The sequence below is a fragment of the Megascapheus bottae genome, chromosome 26 (genome assembly GCF_031878675.1).
Source record: "Megascapheus bottae isolate mThoBot1 chromosome 26, mThoBot2.hap1, whole genome shotgun sequence".
Classification (NCBI taxonomy): domain Eukaryota; kingdom Metazoa; phylum Chordata; class Mammalia; order Rodentia; family Geomyidae; genus Megascapheus; species Megascapheus bottae.
The window spans coordinates 6,483,257-6,498,257 of NC_143534.1; the positions used below are offsets into that span (position 1 = coordinate 6,483,257).

The following is a 15,001-nucleotide window of genomic DNA, read 5'->3' on the forward strand; positions in this document are numbered from 1 at the left end:
TGATTAGAAGGCAAAGGGCAGGAGGTAGGTCCACTCTGGACTTAATTGGATGGTGTCCAAATGTGGTAACGTCTGCCCCCTCGTCTGTGGTCGAGCCAGGACAGGAAGGCAGATGACAGAGTCTGCCAGACAGTGCAATGCCTTTCCCAGCTCCCCAGGGTCTCTCCTTGCATCAGAGCAGGGGCAGCCAGGGCACTGTGGGTCCCCAGGGAGCCACCCTGTTGCCTTAGGTTTAGGAAGTGGACATGGCAGAGCCCAACAGAGGCAGAAGTTCACAACAGGCCCAACCTGTCCCTCGATTTAGGCCTTCCTTGCTGTACCTGCTCTTCTGCCCAGGGACTTCCAGTGGATCTAGCAATGGGGAGTTTTCTCTGGAAACTCCCTAGGAATTTAATATCTTAAAAGTATATCCAGCTTTTGTTCGAAGGTCAGCTCAGGTTTTGGTTCTTGAAATCAACCCTCTTTAAGGAAAAAAAAAAAGTTGACCAAAGTTGCTAACTGGTTTGTCATAAGCTGTACAAAACAAGTACTCTTGGGCTGGGAGCATAGCCTAGTGGTAGAGTGCTTGCCTAGCATGCATGAAGCCCTGGGTTCAATTCCTCAGTACCACATACTTGGAAAATGCCGGATGTGGCTCAAGTGGCAGAGTGCTAGCCTTGAGCAAAAAGTGTCCAAGGACAGTGCCCAGGCCCTGAGTTCAAGCCCTAGGACTGGCAAAAAAAAAAAAAAAAAAAGCACACTGCAAATTTAGTAGGGACACCAACTTTAAGGTGTTCTCTTAGTGTAGATTCTTATTTTTGCTCACAGAATTCTTCAAGACAGCTTGCATGGTTATATTTACTAATTGCTTCTGGTGCATCTGTCTGTGTGTCCTCAGCAAGGAATAAGTCTTTGTTGCCCTAGCCTGAAGTTTGGCCTAGAGCTGGCCCAGAGTGCTGGGGGGCTGGGGGTGGGGAGGAGGGTTGGGGGGTCGTGCAGAGGACAACAGCTATCTTCAAAAGGCTAGTTAGCTTTTGAATCACTCCCAGAAGTTTTTGATTTTTGTTTTTTCCCTTAAACTGCAGAGGGTAAGCACAGATTTAATTGGACTTGTACACACACACACTTTATTTTCTCTCCCTCCCTCCCTCCCTCCCTCCCTCCCTTCCTTTCTCTCTCTCTCTTTCCTTCCTCTCTCTCTCTCTCTCTCTCTCTCTCTCTCTCTCTCTCTCTCTCTCTCTCTCTCTCTTTCATTCTTTCTTTCGTGGGTTGTGGGGCTTGAACTCCACCCTACCCCTGGAGTCACAGCACCACTTCCTGTTTTCTAGTGGTTAATTAGAGATGGAAGAGTCTCACAGACTTTAGTGTCCAGGCTGGCTCTGAACTGGGTTCCTCATATTTCAGCCTCTTGAGTAGCTAGGAGTGCAGGCGTGAGCCTCTCTCTGCACCCTGCTCCCACACACTTTTAGAAGGGGCCTCATTATGTAGTTCAATCAGCTTTGATTTTGAGATCACAGGTGCATTTTGCCATACTCAGCATGGGCATTTATTTTCCCCGTGTGTGTGTGTGTGTGTGTGTGTGTGTGTGTGTGTGTGTGTGTGTGTGTGTGTGTGTGTTTTAAAGCCTCTATATTGAAGGCAGGGATCTCAGATGATTGTTCTATGCCACTGTATCGAAGGCATGGATTCTTTTTCCTCCTTTAAGATTACTGAGCCCCAAGTGGTAGAACTCTAGCCTTGAGAAAGCTCAAGGACAGTGTTCAGGCCCTGCGTTCAAGCCCCAGGACTGGATCTGAACTTACTACAACCTAGACAACAAGTCCTCATTTAAATAGCCAGGAGACTCCAGGCTTCCTTTCCCAGGAGACCCTTGGAAGAAGTGCGCAGGTGACCAGAATGCCGCCAAGGGGTTTCCTGGCCAACTGAGATACATTGTCACATGCTTATCAGACCACAAAGCCTTCCAATCCTCATATTTCCTCTTCTAAATCCCTGATTGTTTGACTGTGGAAACTGCAAGCTTCACTGGGAATGAACCCTACTTGCTCACATCCTGGGCTGGGCTGTTGTCTACCCAGCCCATCTACTTTTTAAGTGTTATGTGAATGCTTTGCCCTAAGTTGTTTCTCAGTCTCCCGTACTTCAACATGAGTAGGTATCAGATCCGTTTCTGAAAGCATGTTTTCAAAAGGATGAGAGAACACAGAGCATAAAAGCAGGCCATGGAGGTGGTCAGATCTTACCTAGCGAAAGCCCAACTAGTCTGTGAGTGGTACGGAATTCCTTTGAACTGTGCCCTTAAGGATAGTTATAACAGGAGTTCTGAGTTGGATGCTGTGGATTATGCCTATAATTCTTGCTATTTACACGGTTCACAAACTAAATGAGAAAAAGGCTTTGCTGATTTGGAAGAGCCAGTGAGAGTTTTCCTATAGAACTGCTGGGTACTATGTTTCCTTCAGGGAGCAGTGAGTTAGAAATGGGAGAAAAAAAAAGTTATTTTGGTGGTGCATGTGATAGGGTTGCAAGTGAAACGTGCAATTATTAATATTCTAATTATGGAGTTGCTGTTGATAGAATGTTAATGATACCTATACTATAGTTATTCAATCAGGGATGCTGTGGGCTCTAATAAGTTACAGGAGCTTAAATAGACATCATTCTCATGACCACGTTCTGACAAGTACCTGACAGAGGAAAATGTCTTATCTAATCACGGTTCACCTCTGTGGGTAGCATGAGGAACAACTGTCCCAGAAATAGGGCCCTCTGCGTAACCCCTTCCTGCCAAGGGGTACAGTCAGTGAAGTGTGGGGTGGCTACAATGCCCACATAATGCTTCATAATAAAGCATATTGTCTCATGTACTTTAGTTCTTAGGAAAAAAGATGAATTCGAGCATGGCCTTGTCCATGTGTATTAAAGATGGTATAAATGCCATCAGTCTTCTCTAACAGCAAAACACATCTTTTCCTTTTTATGAGAAGACTAGCTTTGCAAGGTGTTCATTGAATATTCGTATTATAGGAGAAAGAACTGCTAACATTTCCCTCATACCTATTCTTCCCATCTTCCATTTGCTTCTCTGTAGCTGGGTGTGGACCAGGATTCATTTGGCCACTGTAAAGACTGTGGAAGTGTGACATGGAATTCTGGAATGTTGTTGTCAAAGTGAAAATGCAAGCACTCATTGTCCTTTCCTGTCCCATGTTGTTTCTTCTGACTGCCAGGAATGTCTTGGTCTGTGAGAAGTGTGATATGTGTGCACAGTTTATATTACGTTGTGTAAGAGTAAATGATAAGACAGGCCAAGTTTCCAGCAACTCTTGTAGGCTGCTTATGAACAGATTAATGGTTTCACATTTGCTCCATCTTTGTTGCCAGTAAATGGAAAGAGAATTACATGTATTTTTCAGTGCCTTTCAAAATGGTTTTTGGAAGATCAGAGATGTCTCAATTCCTTGTTTATTAAAAAAAAAACTACAAATTTTGATCAGAAGTATGCAAATTTTAAATCTGAAGAACCCTCTATTTTTTTTTTTTTTTTGGATAGGCTGGTTTCAAATTCACAGTCCTCTTGTCTCAGCTTTCTGAGTGCTGGGATTGTAGACATGAACCACCATGCCAGCTCATAGTCTCTTTTAGTTCACATGTAGGGAGGGCTTTGGTGATTGCTCCACACAGGGTCTCTATGGGGCCTGATCATTCTGACTGCTTTTGGCTGAAGCTGTAAGAGTTTGTTGACACTCCTCTTAAACAGATGCATACATAGCCCAACAGGAACACTGTGTATTATTAATATAGCCCAGCTGGGGTCAGTTGTCCTACATCTACTTAGCCTTGCTTTCTAAAACCTGCCTTCCTCCTCCTCCTCCTCCTCCTTCTTCTTCTGGCTTGGTTTAACTTTGCTTTTAAGCTCTTTTCTACGGGAAGAAAGAAGAAGTAGGAGGGGAAGAGCAGGGAAGATCGCCAGCTCTACTGGCAAGAAGTGTTGCTCCATTGCCTGCGTCTGTACCTTGGGCACGGCGGGGGGGGGGGAGGGGGGCTTGCAACAGACACAGAACTGTTCCCTACTTTCTCAACTCGGCCACTTTCTCCTGCTTCACTGGGGCGCTTTCTCAGACTCAGCGGAAGACCATCAGTTGCAATGGGGGTAGCAACCTCAGCTGACTTCCTTTGACTCTCCTCCTCACCCTTGTGCCTTGAGGGAGATGTCACTGGTGGGGCTCCAAGAAACCAACTGGCGAAGACCAAAATGCCAGCAGCCAGAAGACAGGATCTGGATGTAGATATCATCAGTGCCTAAGGGAGCAGGGTTCCAGACTGAGTACAGACAGGGTCAAGAGCAAGGTCAGGGCTCCAAATTTCCTGGCCATCTCTCTCCCCATTCCCATCAGTTCTTCCCTGTCCTAGAGCTTTGGAGAAGAGACCTGTCTGATAGTAAGGGGGGGGGGGCACAGGTTGCCTAGGGTTGTTTTTGTTAGTATTGTATTTTTTTCTTTTTTTCCCTTTTCTTTCAGTACTAGATTGAATTCAGGACCTTTCAATTCTTGAGCCACCCATCCAGACCTTTTGCTTTTTAGTTTGTTTCTTTTCAGATAGTCTTGTTCTTTTGCCTTGGACAGCTATTTCTGCTTCTTCTTCTTTTCTTTTTTTTGGGGGCAGCTTCTGACTAAGATCGTCTGTCATCTTCTTTTTTTTTTTTTTCAGTCCTGGGCTTGAGCTCAGGGCCTGAGCACTGTCCTTGGATTTTCTCAAGGCTAGAGCTCTACCACTTGAGCCTCAGCACCACTTCCAACTTTTTTCTATGTATGTGGTACTGAGGAATTGAACCTGTGTCTTTGTGCATGCTAGGCCACTAGGCCAAACTCCCGGTCCTTGTCTGTCATCTTCTGAGTAGCTGAGATTGCAGGTGCTTGCCCCCATGTACTCTGAGAAAGCCTTGTTACTGATTTTTTTTTGTTTTTTTGTTTTGGCTTGGGCTGCCCTTAAACTGTAACTCTCCCATTTCTACCTCCTGTGGAGCTGGGATTACAGGCATGCTCTACCTGTCACCCAACCATCCTTGTCTATTCCTGAGACAGGGTCTCTCTCGCTATGTTGACCAGATTGGCTTTGAACTTGCTACCTTCCTGCCTCTGTCCCTGAGTGCTGTGATTACAGGTGTATGCCACCATACCTAGCTTGTTGTAGTAATTGAGTCCCTGCCTTTTTTTTTTTTTTTTTTTGCCAGTCCTGGGCTTGAGTTCAGGGCCTGAGCACTGTCCTTGGATTTTTCTCAAGGCTAGAGCTCTACCACTTGAGCCTCAGCACCAGTTCTGGCTTTTTTTCTATGTATGTGGTACTGAGGAATTGAACCTGAGTCTTCATGCATACTAGGCAAGAACACTACCACTCTGCCAAATTTCCGGTCCTCCTGCTTTATTTTTTATTTAATTTTTTATTTTTTTGCCAGTCCTTGGCCATGAACTCAGGTCCTGAGCACTGTCCTTGGACTTTCTCAAAGCTAGAGCTCTACCACTGGAGCCTCAGCACCACTTCTGGCTTTTTTCTATGTATGTGGTACCAAGGAATTGAACCCGGGTCCTCGTGCATGCTAGGCAAGCACTCTACCACTAGGCTAAACTCCAGGCCCCCCTCCTGCTTTATTTTTATAGACCTAAATAATGAAGGGTATCACTCAGTGTCAACCTTTTAGCTGGGTGAGGTGAATTTACTTCTCGTGTGTGTGTGGGCGCATGTGTGTGTGTGTGGGGGGGGGGGGGGGCGCGTGCCAGTACTAGAGTTTGAACTCAAGACCTGGTACCTTTCCTGAGCTCTTGAGCCCTAGCTCTCCTTTCAACATTTTGTGGTTAATTGGAGACTTTTCCTGCCTGGGATGGCTTTGAGTCTCGATCCTCAGATCTCAGCCTTCCAAGTAGCTAGAATTACAGGCATGAGCTGCCCAGTGTGTAAATTCACTCTTTCACGAATGGAGTGATCCTTTTCCCGTGGGCTGTGAGAAAACACTCCCTGCCGCCGTGAAGTCCACGTAGGCTCCTTAGTGTGTGGAAGGAGCACTGGAAGGGGAGGGCACAGGAGCATTCTGTATCAAGCAACTGGGAACCAAAGGCTGAATTCCAGGAGGACCAATGTCTTTCTATTCAGCAGCACTGTGTAGAATAAAGAGCCCAAACGGGGTGGTTCAAGGTGAGATGCCCACAGGGCGCCTTGAGCAGGCCCTCGGCAGCGTGGCTGTCCATCCTCGTGGCTTCATTGTCTTTGCATCTGTCTGTCCTCGTTTCCTGTCATGACTGATCACTGAGGGATGGTTTGCCTTAGTGATGAGGACACTGCCTGAAACGGTGACTGGAAGGAGACATCTGCGATGCACTCAGGAATGTTTCACCTTGTGATGTTTCACCTTGTGAAGGTCATGCAGTCCTCTACGGCAGTGGTGGCTTTTCTGCTCTTGTTTCTTTTCCATCTGTGATTTGGGAGAAACCTTTTTTTTTTTTTTTTTTTTTTTTTATCAGTCATGGGGCTTGAATTCTGAGCCTGGGTGCTGTCCCTGAGGTCTTTAGCTCAAGGCTACCACCCTCCCTCTAGGTCTGGGCGTCATCCTGGAGCTCTTCAGCTCTAAGCTGCCGCCCTACCCCTAGAGCCACAGCCCCACTTCTAGTGGTTAATTGGAGTTAAGAGTCTCACATGTTTTAGCGCCCAAGCTGGCTTTGAACTGAGGTTCTCAGATATTAGCCTCCTGAGTAGCTAGGATTATAGGCATGAGCCAACGTGCCTGACAAGAAAACTCTTTAATGGGAGGCATCTGTGGGGCGGGGATTGTCTAGACATTAGACAAGGCCATGCTTTCCCCTTCCCAGCATAGTTCTGCACCAAGATCAGTTCTATTTGTTTAGATGTGTTAGTACATTTCTGGATTTTTCTCCAATCTCTTTTCATTTTTGTGAGTCATGGGGCTTGAACTCGGCCTGGGGCCTGGGCGTTGTACCTGAGCTCTTCAGCTCAAGGCTACTTCCCTACCCTTGAGCCAAACCCCATTTCCCATTTTTTTCTAGAGTTTAATTTGAAGAGTCTCAAGTCCTTTCATGCCTGGGCTGGCTTTGAACCTTGATCCCCAGCTCTCAGCTTACTGAGTACCTAGGATTACAGGCGTGAGCCACCAGTGCCCAGCCTCAAATGCACTTCTTAACGTGTGCCAGTGTCTTCCCTACTATACCAGCCTGCTTAAATGCACCCGGCATTTAACCACTTCTTAAAGGCCCTTATCTAAACATGTAGACATATTAAGCTTCTACCCTTCTAATATATCACAAGGAGTAAGGCTTATTATTTATTATTTTGGCTCAAACTCAGGGTTGTTGTTTCTCAGTGCACCAGGCGTGGGCTGTCTATATTGAGATCCTGAGGGGAGGGGGCAGCTATCTGCAGTCTGTGTCAAGTAGAGGACCTCACCCCCAAAATAGAAACAGAAACAAGCTCTGTTCCTAACTGGCTTCCTTCCTTGAGCTCTAACCTAATTGCCTGACCTCTGTAATTCCCAAATGTCCTTTTTCTTCTGGCCTCAAATAGGGTCTAGGGCTGTGACTCAGAATCAAAGAGAGAAATGGTCACCAACCAGCTCTCAGGCCTAGAGTGGTTCTGGCTATGAGAAAAACTATGTTAGAGGAATATTATTGCTGTTTTTTGACCGCCTGTTCTGAAGGAACAAGTTTGTGGTATCCAGTAAGGGATTTGGGAGTTGCTGAAGGCCTGGAAGTAAAGACCATGGCCTAGAGAACTGGGGAGAAGACTCCAGGGTGTTGCTGGGCCTGGTGGATCACTCCCTTAATCCTAGCTACTTAGGAAGCTGAGACATCTGGGTGTAAGGAGGATCTGGGTTTAAAACCAACCTAGGCAGGAAACTCAGGGAGACATTATCTTCAATTAACCACCAAAAAGCCAGAAGTGGAGCTGTGGCTTAAGTGGTAGGATGCTACTCTTGAGTAAAATAAAGCTTAGGGACAGTGCCCAGACCCTGAGTTCAAACCATAGGACTGGCACGTGGGTCTCACACTATGACTCCATCATCTACCTGGGAGTTCTTAGCAGGCTGTTAAAAAGACACAATGAAACCTTCAGAGATTTGTTCTTGCCCCACACCAACACCCAAGTTTTCAGCCCTTCCCTAGCTGCGGAGCAGAGGATTAAGGCAACTTCCTTTTGCCTGCTGGATGTCTGATAGTGTAGCTGGGGAGGAAGAACTCAGCCTTTGTTCTAGACGCCTCCTGTGCTATGGATTCAGCGGGGTGGGTGGGGAAGTGCCAGGCAAAGGCTCAGCAGGGGACAGAATCAACTGGGAGAATCCTGAGGGCAAAACTGGCCAGATGCGTTTTCCTGGTCCGGAGATGAAAGAGCCTCTTCCTTTGTCCACCCCCCCCCCACCTCTCCAACTGTCTGCTCCCCTTGACCAACAAGGGAGGCTAAAAGGCTGCCATCTGGGCTGTTCCCTCGACCTTTAGGTGTACACAAACTCGAATGGGCAGTTGTCCCAGGAGTGGACAGCGGGCCTGCCATCCCAGTACCTGGGCCAGTCGAGGGAGGGAGATGGAACGACTTGGGCCCGACGAACCTGTCTCAAAGATGGAGGGGACGGCAGGTCCGGAGCAGGCAGCAGGGACACAGGTGCACTGGCCAGGGCTCTGCACCTTCTCTCCCGCCCCCAGCTGCCACCCTGCAGCTCGACCCCCAATATCCTCCGTGTGGGGCGGGCATTCGCCGCTTTCCTTTCCGGGCGTGGAGTGGCCCTGTCCCAGGGGCATTCTAGGGTGTCACCTCTGGCATTTGCTCCCATGGTGGAAAAACAAGTCCGAATGTAATGCATCTGGTTTCTGAACAGCTGCAGGAGCGCAGTAACCAGACGGTCCGCAAAGAAGTGGGGGGGAGGCTGGGAGGGGATACGAAATGATGGGGGGCGAGTTGGAGAAGGGAGGCTCGCCCCCTCCGGGGGAGGGGGGACCCTGGGCTAGGCAGGCATCTCGAGGCGCCCGGGACTCCCCGGAGGGCGGAGGCCCAGGCGGGGCGAGCGCGGGGCGGGCCAGCTGTGCCCCGCGCCCTCCCAGCGGCGCATGCAGGACGTGCGCGACGTGTGGCGGCTGGGCTGCGGTGTGGGGTGCAGCGGGCGCCGCCTCCGCGCTCCAATCACAGCGCAGCCTGGCGCGGCCCTCGCTCGCTCGCTCGCTCGCCCGCCCGCTGGAGTCACCTCCGCCCCACGCCCCCAGCCGCTCCCGATCCTCACCGCAAGGCCCGGACCTGGGTCCCCCCGCGAGGCACGCGTGCACCCAACCGCGGCGCGCGAAATGCTGCGGGGCGTGCGGGGGAAAGCGGCGTGGAGAGCTTAGGCGTCTGCGTGATCAGATCCCCCCCACCCCCGCATCGTGATTCCGGGCGTATAGACCATTAACGAGCTGCAGGTGGAAAGTGGGGGGCGGGGGTTCCATAAAAGTTCACTGAACATCGCGCGCTCTGAATGGGAGAACCAAGGTGCGCACGCCCCTCTCCCCCAACGTCCAGCCGGCCTGTCGGGCTTTCCCGCCTCCTCGACCCCCGGGTTGGGGTCTTGGGGTGGGAGGACAGATCTCGATGGTGAGGGGTGAGGTGCCCCTCGCGGGCTGGGTGGTGGTGGATGATCACACCGCGGCTGGGGCCTGGGTCTTTCACCGAGGCTGAGCCCGCGCTAGAAAAGCCCAATTGGTGGAGGATGCACGGAAGGCAGTGTGGACAGCAGCCTCCCGGCTCTCCTCCCCAGCACCACTCACGGGAGGGTCCGGGAACAATGACCGTTAGGGGAAGCGGCGGCCCCGGGTAAACAAACAAACAAGACTTAACCCTGCGCGGATCCGGCCTCTGGGTCCCGGGCACCGGGGTGGGGGCGAGGCCCTCCGCCGGCCCGCAGGGGGCGCGCGCCGCCCGTCTCCGCGCGCTCCCACCTCCGCCCCACGTGAAAGGGGGCTGGGACCCAAAGAATGCGGCCCGCCCCGCGGCTGACGCGCCCGGCGGCCGGCCGGGTGGATTAAAAGGCGGGGCGGCGCGGGTGGCATCCTCGCAGAGCCGGAGAGGAGACGGGCGGTGGTGCTGCGCGGCGGCGAGCGCGGCTGTCACGGCGTCCCAGCATCCCTGGGTTTCCAGGAACCGGTTTCCCCGGCGGCCCCAGCCTCCTCGCGCCCTCGCCGAGCCCCTCGCGCCCGCCCGCGTCCCGGACTTCCCACAAAGCACGTTTCCCCACGCAGCGCCCCGGCCTCCTGCCTTTTGTTCCGCGGGGCTGCCGTTGCCCTTCCCAAGCCGGAGTTTCCTCCCGGGCCCCGCCGGGTGTAGTCGCGAAGATGCCTTTGGAGCTAACCCAGAGCCGGGTGCAGAAGATCTGGGTGCCCGTGGATCATCGGCCCTCGTTGCCCAGATGTGAGTGTGGCCGCGCGGGCTAACAGGCTGCAGGTGGAGCCGCGCGCCTAAGCTCGGCCTTTGTACGTGGCGGCTTTGTGCGGCTCCCTCGCTACCGGGAGCGCGCTGGTGCCGGCCGGCGGCGGGGCGGCGTGGTCGGCGTGGGCGGCGGGGTGCGCCTTCCCGGGTCGGGCGGCAGGGGCGCTGTCTCCCCGGGCGCGGAGGTGCTCGGCCCGGGCTCGGACCTGCGGTCGCCGGGCGCACGGGAGGCGCGCGGTGGGGGAGGCCAGGCTCCGGGGCGCACGGAGGCCGGGGCGCGGTCGCTCGCCCGCTTCTCCACCCCTCTCCTCGGCTCTTCCTCCTCCCGCCTCGGGCTTGCACCTCTCCGCATCTCCCTCTCACTCTGTCCCCGTCCGCACGCCCGTCTCCCCTGTCTGCACGTTTGCGCACCTCTGCGCACCCACCTCTCACCGCACACACGCTGGATTCTTGATTATTTTTTTATTGTCTTTAAGTAGTTGTGCAGAAGAGCTGGCATTCAGCAGAGCAGTTTATGAATGCAGTTCGTCTCGATCAGTGTCACCTCTTTCTTCATTTTCGCTTCTTCCAACCCACCCCCTTCACGTCGGATTCTCGTGTTCCTCCTCTTTCTACTCGATCTCCCCACGCTTTTTCTGTCTCCGCTCGTGGCCCGCGTCCCCGCCTCCTCTCCGTGTATTTCCATCTAATCCTCACACCTCAGGGGCTGCAGGTGCGTCTGGGGTTGGGGAGACAATCAGAAGGCGACCTGGATCCAAGCTTCCACCGCGGGTGGATGATTGCGCGGCTGGTGGCGTTGCACACGTGCGCACGCACTCTCCGCAGCTCCGGGTTTGCTGGCAGGTCGCCAGTTGTCTTCTATAAGATTGGGGTTCCTTCCTTACATGCAGATGCGGAGCGATTGGACAGGCTCTGAGGGGATGCCGCGCGCCCCGGTGACGCACCCGGGTGCCCATCGGGTGGTCAGGAGCATTGTGCCAAGTCCAGGTCCGCCGTGTGACAGGCAGCCTCGGACACCAGGTTCAGCCCAGTGCCAGGTGGGCCGGTGGGTTTCTCCACTGCCACACGCTTCTCTGCATGGACACCCCGGGATGGGACAGCTCATCTGCAGATTGGCCGGTTGTGAGTCACCAGCTGCCCTGCCCAGACCTGTCTTAGCCTGGGGTGGTGGCTCCGGGGCGGTGCCCCCTTGGGGGCCTGTGCTGGACCCCAGGGGCTGAGAGGAGCCACTAGGAGGCATCTTGGCCTCCCTTCTTGGCTAAGTGCTCGGTGGCAGAGAGAGGGCTTGGCAGGTCGGCTGCTTGTTCCCCAGAGAACATTGAGAGGCCTCAGCCACACCACGGGCTAGGCCCGGAGGTCTGTTGTCCTCTCCTTTCCTAGAAATGCCTCATAACCAGAGGATGGGTGGAAGTGATAGTGAGGGTGGTGTTACATGCCTGGAACCCCAGCCTTGATTGAGACAGGATCATGGTGAGTTCCAGGCCGGCAGGGGAGTTACCTAATAAGATCACAGTAAAATGAAGATTGAACCAAATAAATAATAAATCCCACCCCAGGGAGATCTGGGCAAGAGCAGCTCTAGAGCCTGCCTCTTTTGGACTTTTGAATACTTTGTGCAAGGTATTTTGTAAACTTCGGTGGGGTTCTCAGTGCTTTGAGTCTGAGATGAAAGTCGGAGGGTTTTCAAGGTCATGGAATTTGGTTGGCATGGCTCAGCAGTGATTTAGAGGGACAGCAGCTTGCAGCCTCGCCTTCTTCCTCCAGGCCTCACAAACTGGTCCATTGGACTCACGAGGTCACACGTTTCTCACGAAGACAGATTTTGCAAGGAATAGCTGCCAGAACCATTCAGAGCTTTTGGAGAGGTGTGGTGTGTGTGTGCCTTAAACCTGTGCACCCTGCCTGCCTCCGCCCCTTCCTGGAAGCCTGCTGTGTGACTGGAGTGTAGATTCAGATGTGTTCCTTAGACACAACTGTTTAGCTGGTGACTGTCATTTTATATGGCTTGGACTAGTGCACAAGTTTACTGTCTCCTAAATCTGTTACTGCCTTTATACCCAGAGTCTTGAGGCTTGCCACCAGTGAGGCAGGGTTCCTGTTAAATAGGAGCAAGTGCATGGAACAGTGGGAAATAAACCACATAGACAGACACTTGTGTGCCTCTGGGTGCCTCTTTCAGGTCAGGACTTCAGGCCCGGACTTTCTGTGAATGTGTGAGTCAGCTTATCTGACAAGAAGTGAGTTCTCAGCTAGCAAGACGACTCTGCCTCTGTAATGTGTAATAATTCTTTTTTTTTTTTGGTCAGTCATGGGACTTGAACTCTGGGCCAAGACATTATCCTTGATCTCTTCAGCTCAAGCCACAGCACCACTTCTGGTTTTCTAGTGGTTAATGGGATCTCAGGTTCTTTTGTGCCCAGGCTGGCTTTGAGCCTTGATCCTCAGGTCTCAGCCTCCTGAGTAGCTAGGATTACAGGCTGAGCCACCACGCCCGGCTTGGGTAATAATTCTTTTTCTGTTTAAAACCAAGAATACTTTGAGTTACTAACTACTCAGAACTTGTTCCCTCTTTTAGAGGTTATATTTTATGTATGTATGGGGGGGTCCCAGACCTCCTTCCTACAGTTTGATGGGTCTTCAGAGGTGGTCTGGGGTTTGATAAGCATTAGATAAAAGGTGTCATGGGGTGCCTGTGATCTCAAAAAAGTATGTTAGATACACATACAAATGAAACATGTGTGCAATTTTCTTTCTTTCTTTTTTTCTCTTGTGGCTGGGTCTCTTTATATAGCCCAAGCTGACCTCAAACAATCCTCCTAACTTTAGCCTCTGCAGGGCTGAGATTATAGGCTATGCTACTACATTGGGTTGCTATTTTATACAACTAATATATGCTAATTAAAAAAAGGATAAACAGTTGTCAACTTCCATGGAGCAAAGGGGGTTCTAATGTGGGTCACTACGGGCTTGCCTTAAAGAGTAGATACAAAAACAGCATCTCAAGTGCTAAGCTTTTTTTTTTTTATTCTTGCCATCTCTTAAATATAGGAGAGTGAAATGATTGTTTTTGTTCAGGATTTAGGACTGACAACGTCTGGGATTGGTTGCATGTGAGGGAAGGTAGGTGTTTTACTCAAACCAGGTAGAAAGATTTTCCTTTCATGAGAATAAATAGCCACAGATAGTTCTCTAATTTAGGGGAGATGGGTGGTTGTCCCAGAGCATTACCTATGAAGTCTCCGTGCCTTACAAACGGTAGCAGGGACCCTCAGTGAGCGTTGCACCTTAGGAGAACTTGGGTGAGATTTGTAAAAAAGCAAAATCTGTACTCAAACCAAGTTAGAATTAACCTTGGGGTGGGACTTTAGATACACTATTACTATTATCATTGTTTAGAAGTTTCTTTAAGTTCAGCACTGGTAGAGAACCACTTGCTTAAGGAAAGGGTATTTGAGAGCATCCCACAGGATAAACACCAAACAGGGCCCCCGCTTATCACTGTAGAATAAAGTAGCCACCAGTGTCTGGTACCCACCATGGGTATTGCAGCAAGTGTTTCCCGTGACTTATGTCACAATTACTATTACTTCCACACTGAAAGGAAGATAAAGACTCGGATAACTTGTCCAAGGCCAAGGAGGTGTTGGCCAGGCTTTGAACTCTGTTTATGGGAATCCGGGCTGCATACTTCATACTGTGCTATTGTATTGCCTCTTGGGCTGGTCCCTGAAATGTTCCATGCTGGCAGGCCTAGCAATGCAGAAGAGCTTTTGATAAAGGATGTCTATTGTCTACATTCCCCCTTCTTCCTGCATCCTCAGGCCTGGCTCATTTCCTATTACCCCAGCAGCCTTGAGGGCACTGTCAGCTGATCCCATGATAGCAAGAGAGAAGTGTGAGTTGAGATTGTGCCTAGCTGTCTGTGCTGGTGTTTTCCTGCCAGGAAGGTTAAGCCTATTTTCCTCCAGAGATTTTAGGGTGGGTGGCAAGGTTTCTGTGCAGCTTGACTTTTGCCCTCGTCTTTGTGGGGGGATAATCAGGTCTTCAAGACACTGGAGATGTGCTAAGTGTTTAATAAAGGTGGTACATGCCTGTGATCTGGAGGCTGAGATATTCCCTCTCCCCCACACACTCAAATGGACGATAAGGGGGATAAAGGAATAAAAGTTAGATTTGATCAGAAGCCTTTGTGTGTCACTCCTACCTCTAGGCATAAGAGATCCTTAGTTGATTGAAGCTTTAGTTTCCCCTAGACATCTCATCCAAATCTGAGCTAATGGATAGAGTGGTGTCTGCCTCACCCTCTAAAGAGAGTAATGCTGTGTTTGGGTTTGAAACTCAGCCTGAACTTTTGTCTTAAGGAATTAACTCTTCTGTTTATGGATTTTTCCCTCCCCGTATGTCTTCAGCCAGAGGAGATTTGCTCCTGTGATTAGTGATTAGACTTAATCCTTGATTTGATAGCTCATTCAGCTGCTGCCTCTCAGGCCTGGTTTCATCTAAAGTATGTCATATGCCTGGACAGTTGTGCCCCAATCTGACTCAGGGCGTGTCCGCATATTCTCTGGAG

The 15,001-nt window shown here is 50.9% G+C and overlaps 1 protein-coding gene across 9 annotated transcripts in view; it reads left to right on the forward strand.

Annotated features, from left to right (window-relative positions):
- Pfkfb3 (6-phosphofructo-2-kinase/fructose-2,6-biphosphatase 3) overlaps positions 1-15,001 on the forward strand; it is a 60,694-nt gene that overhangs the window by 23,661 nt on the left and 22,032 nt on the right. For 8 of the 9 annotated variants that reach the window (XM_090318845.1, XM_090318848.1, XM_090318846.1 and 5 more), the window contains exon 1: positions 10,248-10,413. The exons of the other annotated variant lie outside the window; for it this stretch is intronic. In XM_090318845.1, the coding sequence (XP_090174971.1) occupies positions 10,338-10,413 (76 nt within the window). In that variant the 5' untranslated portion in view covers positions 10,248-10,337. Of the gene's footprint in view, positions 1-10,247; positions 10,414-15,001 lie in introns of those variants that run through there. 9 annotated transcript variants of the gene reach the window in all.